At 48.5% G+C, this 24,193-nt stretch overlaps 1 protein-coding gene across 1 annotated transcript in view; it reads right to left on the bottom strand.

Moving 5' to 3' along the window:
• Window positions 1-14,486: 14,486 nt before the first annotated feature.
• LOC142571285 (golgin-45) overlaps window positions 14,487-24,193 on the bottom strand; it is a 125,062-nt gene continuing 115,355 nt past the window's right edge. The window contains exon 7 of the mRNA XM_075679524.1: window positions 14,487-14,953. Within this exon, the coding sequence (XP_075535639.1) occupies window positions 14,810-14,953 (144 nt within the window). The 3' untranslated portion in view covers window positions 14,487-14,809. The remainder of the gene's footprint in view (window positions 14,954-24,193) is intronic.

Below are 24,193 nucleotides of genomic sequence, written 5' to 3'. Positions count from 1 at the left end.
ACAATTCTCTCCGGCCCACTCTTACTGCCTCAGTCTACACTTCTACGTCTGTCGAGGCCGAGGAGGCAGCTATTGCCCTTGCCATCACGCAAACTTCCGCGAAGTACATCTTCAGCGACTCCAAACCTGCGGTCTACAACTACGCAGTTGGACGGGTGGCACACCCGGCCATCGGAATCTTGCATTCCGATACTGTTCCCTCTCGCCCCATCCAAATCATCTGGGTGCCCGCTAACGCGGCCCATCCTGGTAACGAGGGGGCCAATTCCATCGCTCGAGATTCGACTGACCGAGCAAGGCCGCCCGCCGCCCCCGCCGGGAATGGATACGCGCGACGCGCTCCTCACGTACCGCGATATCACGCAGCACTATCGCCTCTCTCGTCTCACCTTCCCCCCTCCGCACCAATCCCTTTCCCAGCCCCACCAACACTTATGGCGCCACCTTCAGGCCCATACCTATCTCACTCCTGCACGTCTTGCCCTCTTCCACCCCGGGACGCACTCGCCGGCTTGCCGCTTATGTGACGGCTCCCGCTCCGATTACGCTCACGTCCTATTCTCCTACCCGGCACACTTGCCCCCTGCCTCTTGGCGCCTAAGCAATCCGCACCAGTGGGAGGCTGCTTTGTCGAGCACCGAGCCGGATATCCAACTCCGGCTGGTCAACTGGGCGGAGGACGTCGCGACTAGGCATGGCCTGGACGCCACAACCGGCAGCCTGAAGGCCGCCCACAACGCTGCATTTTAATTTGTTTTTACTTTTTGCCTTCTCATCAATAAAAGTTTTTCACCACCACCACCGCGCGCTTTCTGCTTGCTCGTGGCCAAGGATGCTCGCCGACCCTCGCGCTGCGCCTGTACAACTCCGTGGCCTCGGCGCTGATCCTGTACGCGCTGCCCCTGGCCATAGAGTTTCTCACTATAACACCTAGAGGGAAATCTGGCGCCACCGTCTATGGGAGTTTCTCAAGGGGGCACCGTGCCGTCATGGGAATGACGGTATATGTGTCTGCGAGGCTCGTGTTGGCTGGTGCTGTAAGAGGCTTCGTCTAAAACGTGGATATGGCTACACAAGTAACGCGTTCTCAAAGTAAAATCTTCATAAAATGTTTCCATTCACGCATATTACATCTTTACTCACCTACAATGCATGACCAAGCGAAGAAAAGCAAAAACAGACGACTAACTGTTTCGAAGCGAGCTCTCGCGAACCTTGTCGTCTGTCCTCCAACTTTAGCGGCCCGCTGATACTTTTTACCTAACATATAGTCGTACACGCAATAACAAGTTCTCATAGTTAAACAAAACATGTTTTTCCGTAATAATAAAGCTAAAACAGCTTTTCACGTGCTGTTTTAGTAGAAAATGAATCATTGTGACAGACGGAACGGTACTTGCCAAGCGCGTCTTCAAGGTTTGCTGTCTCTCCGAGAACGATGCCAATCCGAAGTCACAATGTACCGGCATTCCCATGCATACCACAGCGCAGCAGCGCCAGATTTCCCTCTAGGTAATGCAGTGAGAAACTCTATGCCCCTGGCGGACCTGCCGCCGACGCAATGGAAGGTGATAGACGCGGATCACCGAGCCGTCGTCCGCCAGCTCCTGCGCCTCCCGCGGTCGTCGCAGAGCGGCGCCACTCTCGCCGAGGCGGGGGAGATGCCCATTTTTCTCCTAGCCGAGGCGCGGGCCCTCAACCACGTGGAGCGCCTGCATCGCTCGCGGCACGGCCAGCAGCTGATCAACCGGTTGCACTCTCTCCCGAGAATATGACGGAAGCCGGTATGGTCGGGATGATGCATATTTAAAAGGAAGAGGTCTGGACACCGACCAAAAATGGTTTAAAATAGTTATTTACGTTCCGGCTCCCCCACGGGTGGCTTGTTCACAATGAAAGAAGCGGCAGAGATGGCGCCCCTTTTTATGTGCGTCTCAAAACATGATTAAGGCATCTGGCATACATGGGCGGCAGATTGCCTTCGTTGCGATTAAGAGTGTGCGCCGTGGTTTGGATGATTAGGGACTCAAGATAAAGACGCGAAGAATGATTTCGTTCCTCGGCAATCACGCGAGATTTCTCCCAGTTAAACATATGTGATGTGGCTGCGCAGTGTTCGGCCAAGGCATTCGATGCAACGTGTCGTTTCTGGATGTCATTCGTGTGTGGCTTGAAGGGAAGCTGAAAGCTTTCCCAGAAAAAATGAGTGAAGAGCAGTACGTCGTGGTTTCCAACCCTCTGAATTCGAATATCGCATCGAAATTGCCCGAAAGAAAGCGCAAACATATTTTATTTCGACGAAAAGTGCAGCAGCAGACACGTCCAGCTCGCGCGCCTCGTTTTCGCCTGTGATTGGTCGGGCACCTCGTGACGTCAACAATGGTGTTCGTCCGGACCGACAGCTGCCGCTACACACGAAGCACGGTTCAAGGTAGTTTGGTGGTGTTTTGCTGAGACGGTCATGGAAAATTTCGAGAACTTGCGTTTCTCTGAGGAGTTCGGCGTTAAGTCCAAACTCTACGAGAGCGATTTCGCGCGCGACGGTGACGGGCGATGGCTTCGAGCGACAAAACGGGCCGTCGCTTGAACAAATCGCTCGGTGTTGTCGCTCGATCGCTCGTTTCTAGAAATCTGGAACTCGTCGCTCGTCGCCCGGAAATGCTATGAGTGACTAGCCAATAGTGCGAAGCCGAAACTGGATGTACATAACTCAAATACTACTGTTTGTCGCACGGAACGAGCAAACTATTGAATTTTACACGTGCAAAAATAAGAACCTAGTGCAAGACCTTCAGAAATATTTTATGCTCCTTCTTCAGTAAAATACATCAACCTAAATTGATAAAGCATGCGTCACGCTAGTTTCGGCGCGTATATTGCTGCCCTCATACCGGGAAGTCGTCGCTCAAAGCCGTCGCTCGCGTGGAGTTCGGCTTGCAAGCGACGAGTAAACGCGACAGACATCGCCTCGCTTGTCGCGCTGTCGCTGTTACGTGCAAGATCACTTGTAAGGGGTTTATACTTTACTCCCTACATATACGAGCCGAGTGCGAAGAGCCGGCCTCTCCAAGAAGCAACAAAATGCTGGTGCAAGCGCTGCTTTCCACGCGAACGAAGGCAAAGTGTTAGCATCTCCTTGTGTTGGAAATGTTCTTTGGCGAGTATGTTTTTTGCTAAGCTGCACTCAGCGTTCCCGTGAGTACGTTTCCGGGCAAACAACTGTAGTGTTATGTTCCTGCATGCCTCCTCGTAGAACGTAAGCGGTGATGCGATCTTCGGCATTTGTGCGCTGCCCGCCCCAAAGCTGTCGGCAATCTACACAGACGGTTTAAACGCGGGAAAAGTTTACCGGCTGTTGTAGCACGTGTAGTATAGAACCTTCATCAGCGCGCCATCCGCACGCTACTCGTAACCGGCGAATTCCGTCAGCTACGTGAGATGGTCGGTTTCTCTATGTGTGCGAGAGAAGGGGGAGCGCAGCGTCCTGGCGTGAGCAGGCTTTCCAACACATGCAAACTTTACGCTTGCACTGCGTTATGGTAGCTGCATGCAGGCTGTTTCACAACACACGTGCGAATAGAAAATTCGCGGCGCTTGGCGATGAAACCTGCGTCAAGGGTGGGAGATAAACATGCACCTTCCGTTCAGCGTGCTAATTTTTTTTTAGGAGAACCCAACGCACGCATTATTGATAAACTCCGGTAGTAATCGTCACGGAAGTGGTTAGAGCATAACACTGTTGTACTTTAGCGCTTGAAGTTGTTTCGCTTGACAGCAGCCCCCCACTTAGCTGAAAGCTTCTTGCCTTGCAGGAACTAATGGAACATCGAAACATCGTCGCGGCTGCTGGTGTTCGTGCAAGCGTAGGCTGCACAGAACGCCGGCATAATCGGCCTACAAGTTCAATTGATGCTGCGCACGTCAACTACCACTCCTATATACACACAAAGGAATGTAGGGTCGAGCGAAGCAGATTAGGACGGCACGCACGCACAAATAAGCCCGGTCAGGCACGGTCGCGGAGACTGCGAAGGAGCGGAACACCAGTGTTGACGTCACTACGCCGTGGTTTCCGGTCTCCGCTCATCGTCAGCGTCAGCAGCAGCGCGCGGCGCTCGACGTGGGGCGGAGCTACAGCGCAATTTTAACCGACGTTCGCGTCGGTCTTAATTGAAAAATCCCCCCCAAAATTTTACCTCCGTGGTTTATAAGGTTCCCGCATCCGTATATGAGCGTCTTATTGAATTCGACAGACTCTTCAGCTTCCCTTTAAGTCTTGTTTTGAAGTTGCCGGTTTCACCGACGTATACATACCGACAGTCCGCACACGGAATGACATACACCATTCCTGGGAACTTGTCCTTTTCCAAAGGGTCTTTCACATGCACGAGCTCGTGTCTAAGTTTCCGGGAGGGCACGTGCGCAGCCTGCACGTCATATGACCGCAGGACGTGTGCAAGGGTCTCACTTATGCCTGGGACGTACGGAATCGAGGCCCGTCTTTTGGGGGTTCAGGCTGGGTGGGTACTGTGCGAGCCAGCTGGCACCCTACTGAGTTAATGACGTACTCAGGGTATCCACAAGCCATTAATTCCCTCCGCACAAGTGCATTGTCCGCCATGCGGTCTTCCGCTGTTGTGCACACGTTGTTTGCCCGACGAAGAAGAGAGCCGACAACAGACCTCTTTTGCGAAGCAGGGTGCACCGATTTGTAGTTTAGGTAGCGGCCCGTGTATGAGTGATATGTGTGTGATTTGTAGTTTAGGTAGCGGCCCGGTAGCGGCCCGAGCTCCGGCATGGGCCGCCGCGTCGCCAACCTGGTACGGGGCGGCGCCACGTGTGCGCGGCTCGCTCCGCCCCCGCACCGAGTGCGTCGTCTGCTCATCCGCACGACCGTCCCTGGTGTTCGAGGCAAGCGCAACACGCCGATCTGCGCCTTATAACACGAGACGGCTGCAACCATCAACGAGCAGCTGGCCGACCGGGGTGGGGTATTTAGAATTGCTCGTAGATACAGCGGGGCGTGCCACTTTTGACGGAGCTCGACGTTTCTCCGCAGGCGCGAGTGAGAGCGGGCGCAAGAGAGAAAATCTGGGGGCTTTTGCTCCTTGAATATATGACTCAGCCTAGGCACTACGGAGGAGGTTTCTTATGTTGAATTCCAATGGTAGATCGCGAGCGCTCGGCCAGATCACGAACGGAGCGCATCGCTCCGACTGAGATCGCTCTCATCTGCTCACACCATAACTGCGAAGGGAATGCGTGCGCTCCCGCGGGGGCACTTAGTACAAGAAAATGAAGTGAGAGGGCGCTAGGATAGAGAAAGGAACAAGCGCTTGGAAGCGCAACCCACCACCCCATTTCACTGCCCCTGTCAGAAGAATCATCACTCGACTTGGAAATCGTACTGTCTGAGTCGGAGCTGTCTAGGAGCGCGAAGCGGTGTCCACGTTTCCCATGTCGTCCATAGCTGCCCGCGACCGGAAACAGGCGACCGTGACAGGAAGCAGAGGCGGGTGAAGGAAATACGTCACGAGGACTTCCGGTCAAATCTGCCTTCGGCGGAGCAAATATTTTTGCTCCACGGAGCAATCCGGGATCATCGGCTGGTCCCAATCTGCCATTGGAACACACAGCTCACGCTCTCATTCTACGATTGGAATAGGATTGCTCCATACAGACAGAAAAACTTGATCTGGATCTGCCATTGGAATTCAACATTAGAGTGCGTTGTATTCGTTGGTCCCCTAGAGATGCCGGACTGCGGAGTTCGGTCGAGTTGGTTTATACGCTCCGCCGCTGGCTGCCCGCGCGGTGAGGCAGTGGGTGCGGACGCCGCCCGGTGATCGCTGTGTCTGAAAGGACAATGTTCTGACTGATGTTTTATAAGTCGCGGGTCGCTTTTTTCGTCGCGACGATAGATCGGATTATTTACAAGCCCTGCTCCAGGAGGGCACATGTAGCCGGCAAACGGAGGCCTCAGGAGAGCACCTGAGGTTATATTAAAGCAGGCGGCGCAGGATCTCCGGGGCATCCAAGCGGTAGCGGGGGGATCAAAGCTGGAAGCCGGGCGGGCCGTGGGTTGGGGCCGCAGAGGCCGAAGCGTGCCTGGGGGCGTTCGCATAAAACATTGGCTGTCCGCGATAGCGGACAGCCGATCTTATACTCCCCTGGCACGCGCAGGCCTCTGCGAGCCCCAACCCACGGACCAGTAGTCCGGCTTCTAGCTTTGATATCCCCGTTGCCGCTTTGGTGTCCTGGAGGCGCCGCCAATAATGGGAAATAATGACACGTTGTTTTCATTAGTAAAAACATGATAGATTAAATATGATTGCGTCGAGCCGCCAACTTGCGACGCTAATGGCTAAACCCCATGAGCGCGATTTTGTGCGCGACAGCGACGAGCGACGGCTTCGAGCGACCGATCAGGTCGTCGCGCGAACAGATCGCTCGGTCTTGTCGCGCGATCGCTCGGTTCTGCAAATCTAGAATTCGTCGCTCGTCGCCCGGAAGTGCTATGAGCGACTAGCCAATAGTAGGCAGCCGGAACGGGATGTACATTAGTGATGTACTACCGGTTTGCGCACGTGCGCGCTTCTCAGACTAGCGGAACCAGCGAACTACAGAATTTTGGTATGTAAACGAAAAGAAACTTACTGCGAGACCCTTCAGAAATACTTTATGTTGCTTTGTACAGCCAAACAAATCAACCTAAAAAATTATATCAAGTGCCACGCCATGTTTGGCGCTAATTCGATCCCCTAATACCGGCAACACTGGAGAGCCGTCGCGCGAAGCAGTCGCTCGCTTGGAGTTTGACTACAGTACACTGTAGTTTGACTTCTGGGCGACGAGCGAACGCGACAGCCATCTCCATCGCGTCGCCTGTCGCTGTCGCGTGCAAGATCGCTTGCATGGGGTTTATACTTAAGTGCGTCGCCTGTCGCTGTCGCGTGCAAGATCGCTTGCATGGGGTTTATACAAGTATAAACCCCATGCAAGCGATCTTGCACGCGACAGCGACAGGCGACGCGATGGAGATGGCTGTCGCGTTAAAAGTTCACCACAACCGCGCCCCGCGACTTCTGCCGGCACGCCTAGGGACAAGCGCATACACCGCGCGCCAAGAGACTCCTCCGTAGTAAAGCCCCTGTAAGGGGCTTTACTCCGTAGTGCCTAGGCAGAGTCGTATTTTCAAAGAGCAAAAAAAACTCCCCACATTTCCTCTCTCGCACCCGCTCTCACTCGCGCATGCGCGCAAACGTCCGTCGTCTCCGCAAGTTCCACGCCCCGCTGTACCTACAAGCAGTTGGAAATACGCTGCCGGGTTTCCCCGTCACCACGAGGGAAAGCAAACTTCTGGGGGCACTTTTCCGCCGCTTGACATCGCTGCTATTTTTGTTCGATGTAAGCATAATTTCTGCTATATATACTCATTGGGACTATACCGTGTCCGCAAATTATTTGATATATAGAATAATTCGATGTAAATGCGTTCGATATAGTCGGGTTCAACTGTAGAAATGATCGCCTGATAGAGCATATGCTCTATCAGTCAAGAATGGGACAGGCCCGCATTTGCCGTAAGACTGCAAAAAGTGCACGTGGGAATCTTTGCTGGAAAACACATGCATACTACGGAACAGTAAGGATACGGTGGCACGGGAAGTAGCAGAGGCAATGTACATCAGAAAGTTTGGCGACAGGTGTATCAGCACTCTGTTGTCTCTTCACAAGAGTATAGTTTTCTGGCTGACAGGATATGATTACAGTCGGATACAAATTTAGAAAAAAGGGGAGGCCCCGCCCAGATGACCGAAGCACGACATCCGATTGCCTCCGCGACTAAAATAGTTCTGCTCGAACAATCGTGCTCCTGAAACGCGCAATTCTTGGTATAAGTAAAGACTTTTGTATATTGATGACTGGTTTAGTAGAGCTCTCATGTGCTACAGCACATGCCGGATAGCGACAGAAAAATAACTCCGTGCCTTCTACAACACGGCCCGTCGTCTGCTCTTTTTAACTTCATTGCAAGTGACAAAATTAGAAAGAGCAGCTCTGCAAGGCTTGTGCGCTTGTTCACATGTACACGGCGTATCTACTACTCGTTTTCCAAGCCTAAAATGAATCAGTTGCTATTGAAAATGTACTTATATAAAACAATGCATTTATCGCAACCATTACAAACCTGGGGCGAGAATACGGCTGAGGCAGGAATGTGCAAAAATGCTTCATTCATAGTTTTAAATAGCCTAAAATTTATATTTTTTTGGTTTTGCGTTTTCACAATTTTTTTCCCCTTTTCATGTTTTTTTTTTTTTTTTGCAAGCCTGCAATCTCGCCAGTTGGCGCAAGGCATTGCGTGAGAGTTTTCCACTATGGAGCCCAGCGAGCTGACTTCGGGCTTTGCTGCCGAACGAGCCTTGTGTCACCTCGATGTCCACACCACTAAGGAGTCTCGACAAGAACAAGAGTGGCCATATCTTGAATAGCGATTCGCGCAAGATGATCCTCCACTGCTGCACGTATTGGCATAACAGGGAGCCTGAATGCAGCGCGGAGGCCACGACCAAGTTTGTCGCCGAGATGCTCGGTGTCAGCGAAAGCATAGTGTTCAAAGTGTGGAGGGAGGTCAAAGCGTCGCATATTTCGGGTGGCAAACTGTCGACACCCTCGCGAAAGCACCCACAAAATGCGGAGAAAAGAAGATGCAGGACGAAGTATGACAGCTTCCCGTTGTGCGCGCTGAGGACATGTGTGCATGATTTCTTTCACCGCAACGGTACCGACGGTCGAGACGATAACCAACGAGTTCTCGAAGCCTATGGATCTCCCACCACTGAAGCGGTGTACTGCGCGTTGCCTGCTTGTCGAGGTCGGATTCAAGCACGAGAAGAAGAGCCGCAAATTGCTTATCGACCGGGATGACATCGCTGAATGGCGGAATCGCTACCTTTGTGACGTGGAGCGCTACCGAGCGGGAGGCCGAAAGATATTTTGCCTGGACGAGACATGGTCACGTGACGGCGGGACACACTCGGTCGATCGTGTGGACAGACACCGTGGTGCAGAAGCGCGGACGCCTGTACGCTCGAGCAAATGGCCTGTCGACGGGTCTGAAACAACCTTCTGAAAAAGGCCAGCGCCTGATTGTGACGCACATCGGCAGCGAGGATGGCTTCGTCAACGGCTGCGTAGGTGTATTCCGAGGCTAAAAAACAGGTGACTACCGCGAAGAAATGGACGGCAATCGCTACAAGGGATGGTTTAATGACGTTCTGCAGAAGTTGCCAGCTGGTAGCGTTGTTGTTTTGGACAATGCACCTTACCATACCCGGCGAGAAATTGCCGACGACAGCTTGGAAGAAGGAAAAATGCAGGAGTGGATCAAAAGCAAAAGCATCAGCTACAGCAAAAGGATGGTGAAAAATCTGCTGTTTGAGTTGGTAGCATCTGTAAAGCCACACTTCCTGAGCTACATCGTAGACAACGCAGCTGAAAGGGGGGGAAGGGATGTACATTGTACTCAGGCTCCCACCGTACCACTGTGAATTTAATCCTATCAAGCTCGTGTGGGCAAAGGTGAAAATGGCATCGCTGCGGACAACAGAGACTTCAAACTGTCCATGGTCGAACACGTCTTGAGGGGAAATTCAAACACTTGATGGCGGAAGACTGGAGAAAGAACATTCACCACGTGATGGTCCTGGAGGCAGAGTTCAGGCTTGACACGTCTGGGAGTGACCACATCAAACCCATTGTTATCCAAGTGGGTGAAGATGACACTGAAGAAAGTGACTCCAACTGCGAGCTGTCCAGCATTGAGCCACTCGACGAAGCATAACAGCTTCTTATTAACGAAATATCAGCCCTTATTAGGGCTACCAAAACATTGCCAGTGGGTTCGCAGCAGCCAACCATACTCCCATGACCTCTCAAATAAATAAGCAGTTCATTTGGTGATGTATTTCTTTTAATGGAAGCTCGATTCTGAAAAAGCAACGCCCTGCACAGATCGTGCTCAATATAAGTACTGGCATGGAAACATGTTCAAATGCAAATACACTTATTAACCCTGAATAACTATGTGGGGCCCAAAATGCTCATTCGGGCAGCCACTGTCCAGCTTGACACGAAAAAGCAGTAGTCAAAGCGAAATTGACAGCCACTGTTAGCAGCCTGCATGCAAAAGCCCACTCATGCGGTCGCATTCTTTATTTTGGTTATCTGGCTCACGCAAGTAATGCGAATAAGAGAACAATTACCAAACATCATTAGCTTAGTGAGGCCCAAAATACTCATTCGGATAGCTATTAATAGCAGTAGCCGAGGGCATGCTTGAAAGGCACCAGTAGCAGTCTGCACGTCGAAGCGCAGTCAATGGCGTAGCCATTGTTGGTCAAACCGCAGTAATCAATGCGAAAATGACAGCCATTGTTTGCAGCTTGCATGCAAAAGCACGTTCATGTTGTTGCATTGTTTATTTTGGTTATCTGGCCCAGGCAAGTAATGTAAATAAGAGAACAATTATCAAACATCATAAGCTAACTGAGGCCTCGAGAACTCATTTGGGTAGCTATTAATAGCAGTAGTCGAGGGCACACTTGAAAGGCACCGTTTGCAGTCTGCACTTCGTATCACAGTCATGCCACAGCCATTGTTGTATTTGTTTATCTGACTGGGCAAGTAACACGAATGTAAGCGCAATTATTCACCCTGAATAGCTCTGCTAGCATTGTTTGAACCAGCAGAAGCTTGATGTGGGCGAGTTGGTTTTGCATACTTGAAGAAAAGAGCGCTACGAAGACGCGAACTAAAAGAGGAACATGTACGACGTACAAGGCGACGGACACGCCTTGTCTGTCGTACATGTTCCTCTTTTAGTCTGCGTCTTCATAGCGCTCTTTTCTTCAACTAGCATTGTTTGTATTAAAAAATGCTGAGTAAAGTTGAATGTGTTTTATTGAGGCAATTTTTTAATTCACAAGCCGTCGGCATAGCGACGACTTGTGTTCAGACAATGACATTGGTGAAGTAATAAATGGTGAAAGTTGCAAAAGCTTTCAGTGTACTGCTTTGCTGGGCTCCATTCACTGAAAAAAGTCTTTGTAACAATGAAAGCGTCAGACAGGAAATGACACCACACTGCACAATGTTATTCGTGTTGAAAATTTGTACCAGCGTATGTGATGGGCAGTGAAAATGTGTGTCTACTAAGACTGGAAGCGTGAAAAATGCAACAACATAGCAAGGTGCTGTTTCACAATATGGCAACCTTTCATGTGCACTTCTGGCGAGCTGCCGCGTGCACTGATACGTAAACATGAACAGAGGTAAGAGGCAAAGTTACTCTGCAACCCACATGACGCTTTTAAGAAAATGTATCTGTAAACCTTTCTGTCTTCATAAGTGATCAAAATCTGTTTTGAGTAAGTTGGTTAATCACATTGCAGCAACAACACAAAAAGCAAGGACAGAAAACACAGCAAGGAGACAAGATTGAGACGATGAGGTAGACCAGCGAGAAAGGCTTTAACGAGATGGAAGAGGCCAGCCCTGCAATTTACAGGAGTTAGTGCTTTGAATGAGATGGGTTAATGAAAAAGTTAAAAAGACTTTGCTGAAAGAAAACTAGCAAAAGAAAATGCTAATATAAAATAAAAGGAGAGAAATAGGAGTAAGTGCAAACATGCATGGAAGCAGGCACATGTTAACACAAAACGAGTAAACTAAGAAAATCCCAAATATCAACAAATGTGCAAAATAAAAAAAAATAGACAAACGCAATAAAACATACACACACGCATATACAAACAGACGCGGGTGCAGGTATTAGGAGCGGGTTCACAAACTGTTGTGCCTACCTTCTCGTATGTTTTTTTCTTTTTACCATTCTCTTAACACTGTCTTGGGAATTTTTAATTGCAGCATATCACGAGAATCAAAAAGCAGCGTGGAGCTGTGTTGTGGGAAAGCTTATTGAGCGCTAGCAACACACCTTATGCTTGACTGTATCGCAGCACGCATTCTACAGCTTGCGCGTGCAGTGAGCACTGGTGGACAGCAATCAATCGACGGTGCTACACAACGCTCGAACACCGTCGCTAGATGCTCGGCTATTTCACTGCTGACAATGATCGCTCACGCTAAGCTGACGGCAACAAATCTTTGCATTGAAGGCTTCTTCTGCAAATATTTTCTGTTGAGACACTCGTAGGTTTGTTTCATGCACGCACACTTTTCTGATTTCTCCTGAGAATGATTTTGCTCCATCACTTCATCCCGTCGGACGAAAAATGCAGTGACACAGTACACGAACACACCCGCCGCTAACAGTAAGGCACCAGTCTTTGGAAAACTTTTCTCGTCGTAACTTCACTCGGGAGCGAAATAAAACAACATGGACCAAACACGCAGGATGTGTGTTCGTAGCGATCGCCGCAGGATCCTGTTTTCAAGCAAAACGTAGCGCAGCGCCAGTGATGCTCGCTGCAATGTCCCTTCGCCGGATCACGGCTCAGAATAAACGAACGCGGCACAAATGCCAAATTGTAAGCGCAGTAATATTTCCGGCATGATAGACCACCACAAACAGTTCTGGAATTCACTCTGACGAGGGGCTGAAGCACACAGCTGACGCGACCTCACCAAGTTCGAAGCGCGGGCAGCCACCTTCTCCGTCGGCGGGGTCACCGGCCGTCCGGCTCATGACGTTAGTCCAGAGTGCGCACCCATTGGTGGATGCTCGTGTGCCTCCGCCTCGGAGGAGTAAACGCCCCCTTTTTTCTAAAGTTGTATCCAACTATAGGTTTGGTTTCTATCTCATGTGAACTCACCTCTGTATGTTCCTGTTTGCATGCCTTAGGGTATATAAGTGAAGCATTAGGAAAAATCAAAATAAGTTGCAAGTGTGCGCCTGTCCATGTCTTTTATTTTGTTGTCTTATTCTCTGTGGCTAAAACCATTTCTAAAAGCCATGTACCAACTAGCCCGACAGCAGACGTTACTACGTGTACTGAGGATCCGGCAGCCTACCAAGCTGTCATTTAATTAACCACCGGGATTAACCCAATGATACACACTGGGGCCGCACATTTCAGCTTCGCTGGTTATCCATCTGTACGGAGTGCTTGGGCGGTGATTTTTTTATTTCCTCCATGGCAGTAAACACAATAATAACGGCTATAAAGGCAGAAATAGGCACGAGTTGTTCTGGCGTTTGTTGCTCGTGTGCGGTTTCTGCTGATGACTGTCGGAAAGTGGACTCCGCCACTTCTTTTTGGTGGGATGCTAGCACCACAGTCACTCTTTTGGTCGACCATTTCCAGTGCTCTGCCCTCATCACGCCCCAAGGGTTGTCTGAATTACTGTATCTTTCCATGTATAACCTGCATCCCCAATTACACCAGCTCTAAAATAAAAAAGAAAATGTGCATGTATAACCTGCGGGAATAAATGCAGAGAATAGTGCTCACATCTTTCCAAAACAATCTCCATTCGTGGATTCACGATCGGTCCATGTCGTAACTTCGGCCAAGGGCCTTGCTACACCCCCCCCCCCTCTTTGGTGATGCTGGTAATCTTCAGCTACTGCTACGCTGTAAAGGATGGCCGTTGATTGCAGCTCATCATAATGTTAGTTCCAGCACATATCACTGCGTGCACTTTGCAGAATACCAAACACAAAATTGTAACCTCTAAAGAGGAGGACAGTGGGCAACCATAAAAGTAAAGTCAACAGAGTTTCAACAAGGGGGGGGGGGGGGGGGGGGGGGGGGGGGGGGGGGGGGTTCCCTAGGAAATAAAACTTTGAAGGGAGGAAATCATGCCTTGGAGGTTGACTGCACGGCAGCGTGAACCATGCTGCCGTGCAGCCACGCCTCAAGGCGAAATTCCCACATAACCCACAACCTGACTTTCAACACTCAGTTGTTAGTGTGCCTACGTGGTTGGCCCGTGTCGCCTTCCTTCGTCCATTGTTTTATATGGCACCTTCGTTGTAATCATGCGTAACCAACTCACCCTCCAGCATGTGCTCACTGACTTTACAATTAAATATGTCAAACGTTTGGTGCAGAATATACAGGCAAAAATGTGCTAACCAATTTGCGGCTAAATACATCTAAGTTAATGAGAGTTTGGTTCCATTAAATAATGCATACGCCTGCCAGGATCAGAGGACGCGTCTGTATTATCAGATTTCCCAAAGTAATGAGGCTCGAATTAACAAGGTTTTACTGTACTTGATACCACTAGGAACAGCCAGGTTTTCAAACCTACTTTCCTGTAGCAATGCGCAGTTCTGTATAGAACAGAAGCAACATTTAAGAATAATCAAAATGCAAGTGTTTTGCTCAAGGTGAGTGGCTTGGCTGCACGGTCCAAATGCATCAAGTTCCTTAGCAAGAGAAGCCTCTGGCTCACCTGCTCGCCAAAAGGGAAAGACTGGCCAAGCTTCTTATAACACTGTACAATCCTTTGCATTCTACATTACAAAACTGTTTATTCGTGAAATTTGAGTTTAAAAGTCTAAAACATTACACAATTACTGGCAGCATCACAGTTGGCACAGCGTTTTCAACATTTGTACTGAGTGCATAGAAAACAGGTCAATACAAAGAGATTTGCATCTTTCAAGGCAACATGTGACAACTATTCGTGCCTCAATCATTCCTTCAGTGGTGACACTACTGTGCCCATGTGGAAATCAGAAAGAGAGCCTGACACACACAATGTTGCGAGCACTTCAGAGGCAATTCTGTGCAGATCTTGCTTATGGTTAGTCAACACACTTGATGCTCAGGTGTCAGACGGTCTCCAGATGGCCTGAGCAGTGACGGCAACAAGTAATGGTGCTGCCTCGCAGGCCATTGGCCACGCATTCACTATTAGAGGTGATACTGGATTCCAGGGCAGAGTGGGCGCTCGAGGTGAATGAGCACTTCAGGGACTGCAAGAAAAACACAATTACTTGAAGCTCTCGATTGTGTCCGCAAAAATGGTCAGATGACACCCACGTTCGCCATCTCAACAATACAGTCAACAATCATTCAGGGGAGGCCTATCTCGATAAAATTCTGTAGGTAGTACTGCCAAAACAATGTGACAAGGCATCCCGTAAGGTTTCCTCAGGATGGAAACTACCTACTCTGGGAACATTTCAATCAGCCATTCTCAGGTAACACTGACCAAAAGTCTGCTAAGGAATCTTACCATTGACAGCAAATTTCTGGTTTATTTAACTTTGGTGCTTTGATGAGTTTATCTGTGTCTAATAATCACAGAATGAAACCATAAATGCTCATATGCAACGAATAATTATTGAAATCGCTAATTATAATGATCTCTGGGGCCACATCAATACGAACACTAAAAACCACAGCTATTCGAGTGCCACACCTCTGCAGTCGCAAGTGACCGGACACGTGATGATGTGGTCTCACAAATTGGTGGTGTTTATAAGCGCACTTATTGAATCCCCAGCAGCAGAATTATTCCCCTAATCACGCACGCAGTAAACTATGTCATCACTGCCACCACGATCTATGTCATCACCATCACGATCGAGGGCGCTTTAAAATCGAGTAAATATGGTATGTATTTAAGGCGAAAGCCTTAGACGGCTCATGGGACAAAAGATTCGATGTCCAGCATTATGGCACCAAAATTTATAGGGAGTTGAACCCGCTACCTGTGGTGTTAAGGCAAATTTCATTAAGATCCACTATCTTTGATGTTAATTAGGGCGAATTAAGCCATCAATTTCTTTGTAAGAAAGCGTGAAGCCAAGGCGAAGTGTCAGCACAACCTACGGTGTTGATTAAGATAAGAGTTAATTAAGGCACTCAAACCCACGACCATTGGTGGGAGTCGAACCCGCTTGGAGATATGGACATCCCAGCCATGTTTCTGACATTGTGAAGGTCAAGAGGTGAACCCACAACCTCCGGTGGGAGTCGAGCCCACAACCTTTGGTGTTAGTTAAGGCAGTTAATTAAGGCACTCGAACCCACGACCATTGGCGGGAGTCAAACCCACTTGGAGATATGGACAAACCGGCCATATTTGTGAGATTGTGAAGGTAGAGAGGCAAACCCCCAACCTCTGGTGGGAGCCGAACTCTTGACCTATGGTGGGCGTTGGACCCACAACCTTTGGTGTTAAGGCAGTTAATTAAGGCACTGGAACCCACAACCTTTCGAGGGTACCAAACCTACTCGGAGATACGGGCGAACCGGCCATATCTCCAAGTTCAATTCCAATTGCCATCGCAAATGTTGAAAGTTGAACCCACTTGACAATATGGACGAACCAGCCATATTTGTGACATTGTGAAGGTCAAGAGTCGAACCGACTACCTCTGGTGGGAGTCAGACCCACAACCTTTAGGCTTAGTTAAGACATTTAATTAAGGCCCTCATACCCACAACCTTTGGTGGGAGCGAAACCCACTTGGAGATATTGGCGAACTGGCCATATCTCCAAGTTGGATTCCAAGGCACAGTTAATTAAGATAGAGTTAATTAAGACACTCGAACCCATGACCTTTGGTGGAAGTCTAACTTCCCTGGAGATATCGCCGGTTTACCCAAATCTCTAGGTTGGATTCTAATTGACATCGTGAAGGTGAAGTCGAACCCACTACCTTTGGTGTTAAGGCGAAGTGAATTAAGGCACTCAAACCAACGACATTTGGTGGGAGTCAAACCCTCGACATGTGGTGGGAGTCAAACCCACTTGGAGATTTGGGCAAACCAGCAAAATATCCAACTTGGATTTTAATTAACATAAGGAAAGTCGAGAGTTGAACCCACTACTTCGGTGTTAATTAAGGCATAGTTAGGATAGAGTTAAGGCAATCGAAGCCACAACCTTTGGTGGGAGTCTAACCCTCTACCTTCGGTGAGAGTCAAACACACTTGGAGACATGGGCGAACCGACCATACCTTTAAGTTGGATTCCAATTGACAGCGTGAGAGATGAGAGTCAAGCCTACTACTTTTGGTGTTAACTAAGGTCAAGTTAATTAAGGCACAGTTAATTAAGATGGAGTTAAGGCGCTTGAACCCACAACCTTTGGTGGGAGAAAACAAGCAATAAGATGTAACGATGCTTTAGAATGAAAATTTCAAGTAATGTAATGAATGTCTCATGAGTGGGCAAGCTTTAGTCTTCATCTTCTCTAGCGTATGCTAAAGTGATTGTCAACCTTTTGTCTTGATAGTGTCTGTTAGTGTGCACTAAACATACGAACAAATTATTCTGCTTAGTGCTGGCCTTGTCATTATTATTGTCTCTGTTTTTCTTTCTAGCAGGTAAACATGTTTGTCATGTTACACCCTCTATCTGGCAATTCGACACGCTAACACACCTTCGCTTCTTGCCGCACCCACCCGCCTTATGCCCTTTCCCCTTTAGAATAATCCTACCTATATATACTGTGGCGAGGAAAGCATATGTCGCCTTGAAGAAGACAAGTCCACTTGTTGAAACGTTGGCTCCTGCTTTCACCTTTTTCTCGTTTTGCTCATCGTCTTGAATTTTTATCTCCCCCCTTCCCCGTGTTTACCCTCTGTCTTAGTGTGTTGTAAACATGGATGGGTACTCATGAGCGGCATGCCAACACTAGATAATACCACATTCTTTGTCTAGCAACAATGTTTGCATGCGTGGATGTTAGAATGTTTTAGAATATTGTCATGTGTACTTGTTTATCTTTTTTGGGTGACCACTTTTCACCGTCTAACAAATTTTATCGCTCAGAGCAGGAAGCGCCCGCATGTATCGGAAGTTTCTCAAATGTTATTGATGGTTCTAGCTGCTGGCTCTTGTCACCGAAGCTTGTGCAATCCGATGCATGCACGACGCGAATTGTGTAGAACTTTCTGGAAGACACGTGGGCAACAGCGATTACTCTGGAACCTTCGATGACTGATGTATTAAAGGCGATCCGCTTGACTGACAGGTTAGATTTACGCCAATCGCCGACTGTGTTCGCCACTGTCGTTCTTCAAGTGTAGCCTGTTTTTGAGGGCACAGGTTTGCCCAACAAAATGTTAGGTTCATCACTCACAGTTTTGTTGCTTGCTTCACTGTCACTACTACATGACAATATGGTCCAGTAAGCCGAATAGTGTTCACCTGCTGAGGCACTGCATAATGAACAATGGGCAGAGCACACAGGGTGTCTACCAAGTTGACATTTCAAACTTCCGTGAGTTTTCCAAGTTTTCCTTGAGTGCCTTTACAAAATTCCCTAAGTGACCCAGAACTTTGTTTTACGTCAAGACGGGATGACACTATGTCACCCAATGCTGTCACTCTTTAGCAGGCATGTTAAAAAATAAAAAACTACGTAATCCAGTTTGAATAGTAATGAATAGTATTTATTTTATTCAAAAAGAGAACAGAAGGGGAGGGGTTAATAAAATGCACAGGAGATAAAATTTCTTTGAGAAAAATAGTAAAAAAAAACATTGCAAATTGAACCGAATAATTTCAAACACGAATAAAAAGGAGATGCATACAGAAGCAAATATTTTCAAATGTGAGCTATTCCTACCAACTGATTGCAAGCTCATTGGTATGAGGTCTGAACTTTGCCACCAGTGTGAGTCTGTCAGCAGCTGGTGACTCAACATCAACTGTCCTGATAAACTCTCAACCTGTGCACAATGCCTCAGTATTGCTTTCCACTGCTTTAAAGAGTTTATTTTGGCTTGGATGAGGCACACCTGCATCTCGGCGTCTGCAAACACTGTTTTTAAAGCTCACCATCATCATCATCATCATCAGCATCATCATCATCATCAGCATCATCAGCCTGGTTACGCCCACTGCAGGGCAAAGGCCTCTCCCATACTTCTCCAACAACCCCGGTCACGTACTAATTGTGGCCATGCCGTCCCTGCAAACTTCTTAATCTCATCCACCCACCTAACTTTCTGCCGCCCCCTGCTACGCTTCCCTTCCCTTGGGATCCAGTCCGTAACCCTTAATGACTATCGGTTATCTTCCCTCCTCATTACATGTCCTGCCCATGCCCATTTCTTTTTCTTGATTTCAACTAAGATGTCATTAACTCGCGTTTGTTCCCTCACCCAATTTGCTCTTTTCTTATCCCTTAACGTTACACCTATCATTCTTCTTTCCATAGCTCGTTGCGTCGTCCTCAATTTGAGTAGAACCCTTTTCGTAAGCCTCCAGGTTTCTGCCCCGTAGGTGAGTACTGGTAAAACACAGCTATTATATACTTTTCTCTTGAGGAATAATGGCAACCTGCTGTTCATGATCTGAGAATGCCTGCCAAACGCACCCCAGCTCATTCTTATTCTTCTGATTATTTCCGTCTCATGATCTGGATCCGCCGTCACTACCTGGCCTAAGTAGATGTATTCCCTTACGACTTCCAGTGCCTCGCTGCCTATTGTAAATTGCTGTTCTCTTCCGAGACTGTTAAACATTACTGTAGTTTTTTGCAGATTAATTTTTAGACCCACTCTTCTGCTTTGCCTCTCCAGGTCAGTGAGCATGCATTGCAATTGGTCCCCTGAGTTACTAAGCAAGGCAATATCATCAGCGAATCGCAAGTTACTAAGGTATTCTCCATTAACTTTTATCCCCAATTCTTCCCAATCCAGGTCTCTGAATACCTCCTGTAAACACGCTGTGAATAGCATAGGAGAGATCGTATCTCCCTGCCTGATGCCTTTCTTTATTGGAATTTTGTTGCTTGCTTTATGGAGGACTACGGTGGCTGTGGAGCCGCTATAGATATCTTTCATTATTTTTACGTACGGCTCGTCTACACCCTGATTCCGTAATGCCTCCATGACTGCTGAGGTTTCGACAGAATCGAACGCTTTCTCGTAATCAATGAAAGCTATATATAAGGGTTGGTTATATTCCGCACATTTCTCAATCACCTGATTGATAGTGTGAATATGATCTATTGTTGAGTAGCCTTTACGGAATCCTGCCTGGTCCTTTGCTTGACAGAAGTCTAAGGTGTTCCTGATTCTATTTGCGATTACCTTAGTAAATAGTTTGTAAGCAACGGACAGTAAGCTGATCGGTCTATAATTTTTCAAGTCTTTGGCGTCCCCTTTCTTATGGATTAGGATTACGTTAGCGTTCTTCCAAGATTCCGGTACGCTCGAGGTCATGAGGCATTGCGCATACAGGGTGGCCAGTTTCTCTAGAACAATCTGTCCACCATCTTTCAACAAATCTGCTGTTACCTGATCCTCCCCAGCTGCCTTCCCCCTTTGCATATCTCCCAAGGCTTTCTTTACTTCTTCCGGGGTTACCTTTGGGATTTCGAATTCCTCTAGACTATTTTCTCTTCCATTATTGTCGTGGGTGCCACTGGTACTGTATAAAGCTCTACAGAACTCCTCAGCCACTTTGAACTATCTCATCCATATTAGTAATGATATTGCCGGCTTTGTCTCTTAACGCATACATCTGATTCTTGCCAATTCCTAGTTTCTTCACTGTTTTTAGGCTTCCTCCGTTCCTGAGAGCATGTTCAATTCTATCCATATTATACTTCCGTATGTCAGCTGTCTTACGCTTGTTGATTAACTTCGAAAGTTTTGGCAGTTCTGTTCTGGCTGTAGGGTTAGAGGCTTTCATACATTGGCGTTTCTTGATCAAATTTTTCGTCTCCTGCGATAGTTTGCTGGTATCCTGCCTAACGAAGTTACTTCAAAGACGGCACGCTTCCTTTTCTGTTCATTCCTTAATGCGCCACTCCTTTCTGTTTTCGTTCTCCTTCCGCCATTCGTACGCCCCACGGACCATTTGAAGCATCCTGTTGGTCAGCTGCACAGTCAACGTCCCATTTTTTTGGCTTCCTAGAGGCTGCGAAAACGTCCAGAAAATTGGACAGTCGAAAAAATGAATGCCTGTTTTTTGCTGCCTGCCAGCACACTAATTAGGCATATCAGTGCTCGTACGGTAACAGGAGCCAGCGGATGCACATGTGTATAATTAAGGAATATATTGTTATGCGCGAAAGAGACCGTTTATAACCCTTACGAATGAAGGGGACCGTTTACTTTAGGTCGCAAAGGTGAGCGCAAGAGCGGCCAGCTGGTTGATCAACTCAGTGTCATTCTCTTCTTCCTTCCTCCACCCGGGACCGCAAGCACGTTCATCGGTCTTCATTTTCTTCATGCGTAACATTCCACTCGTCGCAGACGAAGTCCGCCGGGCAAGTCAATCCATTTGTCTTGACGTGAACAATTTCAAGCTGGCGACATGGACCACTTGTGTCTTGGCAGCTCTTCTCCCATTCGCCGTGAGGCGAGCTATGTTATACGTGACTTCTGTGAGTCTGTTAATAATAACAAACGGTCCATCATAGCAGGCCAAAGCTTTTGGCATAACCCGCGTTTACTGGAGTCCACAGCCAGACCCTGTAACCAGGGCGACAGGTTACCGGATGGTGGTGAATGTCGTAGCTTGCTTTTGATCTGTCCTGCGATGCCAAAGTGCGCAAACGAGCAATACAACGAGCTTCTTCGGCAAGGCAGAGAGTCTCGGCAACAGCGGGATTTTCGTGACTACAGAAAGGGAGAACAGTGTTGATTGTGTACTGGGGTGGCCGTGCGTACAGCAGGAAGAAAGGGCTATAGCTGGTAGTCTCGTACTTGGCGGTGTTAAACGCGTACGTGATAAAAAGCAGTACGTCATCCCAGTTCTTATGGTCGGATGAAACATACATAGATAGCATGTTTACAATTGTTCGGTTGGTGCGCTCCATAAGCCCATTCGTTTGTGGATGGTATGGTGTCGAGTGACGCAAGTGGGATTCACACAAACGAAGCAGCTCCTCTACGACGTCTGCTGTGAATTGTCGTCCACGGTCGCTGATGATCACGCGAGGTGGACCATGTCGCAGGATCACATATTGCAGCAGGAATGTTGAAACGTCAGTGGCAGTTGCGGAGGGCACGGCCGCCGTCTCGCAGTAGCGCGTGAGGTATTCGATGCAAACAACTATCCAACGGTTTCCCTTGGCTGATTTTGCAAATGGACCTACGAAGTCAATGCCCACTTGCTGGAGAGGCGTGCTTGGAGGCGGGATCGGCTGCAGGAGACCAGCTGGAGCAGTAGATGGCCGTTTGTGGCGCTGACACTGCATGCAGCTGGCCACATACGTCTCAACAGACTCACATTCCAGGCCAATAAAAGCATTCCTGAATCCGGTAGAGCGTCCTCGCCGAACCTAAATGGCCAGACGTAGGGTCGTCGTGCATAGCACTCAGAATTGCTGTGCAAAGGCTCTCCGGTACCACTAAGAGAAAACGTGCGCCAGTGCTGGAAAAGTTCTTCTTATACAGGAGTCCATCACGTACACAGAAATGGTTTGCTGTCGTCGAGGCAGTCGTAGCGGTGAAGAGTGGTGTTAATTTATCGTCTTTTCGCTGTTCGGTTTGAAGCAGTCGATGTCTGGAAAACACGGCGACACAGAAGCCACGAGGTGATCGAAGTCGTCGGCGTCACAGTCCATAGTGCTAAGTGGCATACACGAGAGGCAGTCCGCATCAGCGTGTCGTCGACCACTCTTATAAGATACGCTGAAGCTGTATTCTTCCAGTCGGAGTGCGCCCAACACGCAAGGCGGCCACAAGGGTCACGAAGATTCACAAGCCAACACAATGAGTGGTGGTCGGTGACCACTGTAAAGGGGCATCCATACAGGTAAGAACGAAACCGCTGAACCGCAAATATTACCGCGAGGCATTCTTGTTCCATGACAGTGTAATTCTGCTCGGGCCTACTTAATGAGCGGCTTGCATATGCAATCACGTGCTCGCGGTCACCGTAGCATTGAACTAGGACGGCACCAATACCTATGCCACTGGCATCCGTATAGAGTTCCGGCAGAGCTGAAGGACAGAAGTGTTGAAGAACCGGTCGTGACGTCCGCAGAAACTTCAACTGACGAAAAGAAGAGTTGCACTCCGGGGTCCACTCAAAGGAGGGTGTCCTTTCGTAGCAGGCATGCCAGCGGATATGCGACGTTGGCGAATTTAGGAATAAATCGGCAGAAATAGAAACGAAGCCCCAGAAAACTACAGAGCTCCTTGACAGAGCGCGGTGCACTGAACGCTTCAACGGCTGCTGTCTTCTGGGGATCAGGGCAGATGCCATCCTTGTCGACGAGGTGCCCAAGCACAAGGGTTTGGTGGTCACCGAAGTGGCATTTCTTAGAGTTTAAAACTAGACCAGCGTTTCTGATGCAGTTCAGCACAATATCCAGACGCGAGTTGTGTTTTCTGAAGGTGCGGCCAAAGATGACGACATAGTCGAGGTAGAACATGCAGATGTTCCACTTCAAGCTGCGCAGAACAGTATCCATAAATCTCTCGAAAGTTGTCGGAGCGTTGCACAATCCAAATGGCATGGCATTAAAGTCGAAGAGCCCGTCAGGGGGTTACAAAGGCAGTCTCCTCCTTGTCGTCAGGATGCATCGGAATTTGCCAATAGCCGGATTGTAAATCTACTGAGGAAAAGTCAGAGGCAGAATGAAGGCAGTCTATTGCGTCATCAATACGTGGGAGTGGGTACATGTCCTTTCTCGTTACAGCGTTTAAACGGCGATAGTCGACGCAAAATCTCTAAGATCCATCTTTTTTTTAACAAGGATCACTGGAGCTGCCCACGGACTCGCTGACTCTTGTACGACTCCCTTTTTCATCATTTTGTGCACTTGTTCGTTGATAATCTGGCGCTCTGATGGTGAAACACGATATGGCTTTTGTCTAATCGGATTTGCCGAACCCGTGTTGATGGTATGGCGCGTTCGAGACACGGATTGCAAGTATTTTGTCCTTCTGCGCAAAGTCAAATACCGAAATGTGCTTCGAAAGGACACCCTCTAACGTTCGGTGTTCACTCGTTCTGAGCTATTTATTTACCACCGATAAAAGGCCACCTGATGGCCGAAATGTGGCCATCAGGTTCTTCCAGCACATCTGTAAGTTCAGCCACTGATAAGGACGCGTGTCCCCTGGCGAAGGCTAATTTCATCCCGTCTGGTAGTATAACGGGCTCCTTAGAACAGTTTACTGTCCATAAGCCAGTGCGTCCGCCTTTGATCGACACCACACAATGTGGCACCAACACATTCTTCTTCACACTGTTGAAGTGCATTGGTTCAACGGTAGCTTCGAAGCTG

Source organism: Dermacentor variabilis, chromosome 2, assembly GCF_050947875.1.
Source record: "Dermacentor variabilis isolate Ectoservices chromosome 2, ASM5094787v1, whole genome shotgun sequence".
NCBI classification, from domain to species: domain Eukaryota; kingdom Metazoa; phylum Arthropoda; class Arachnida; order Ixodida; family Ixodidae; genus Dermacentor; species Dermacentor variabilis.
This window is presented reverse-complemented; position numbering and strand designations above follow the sequence as displayed.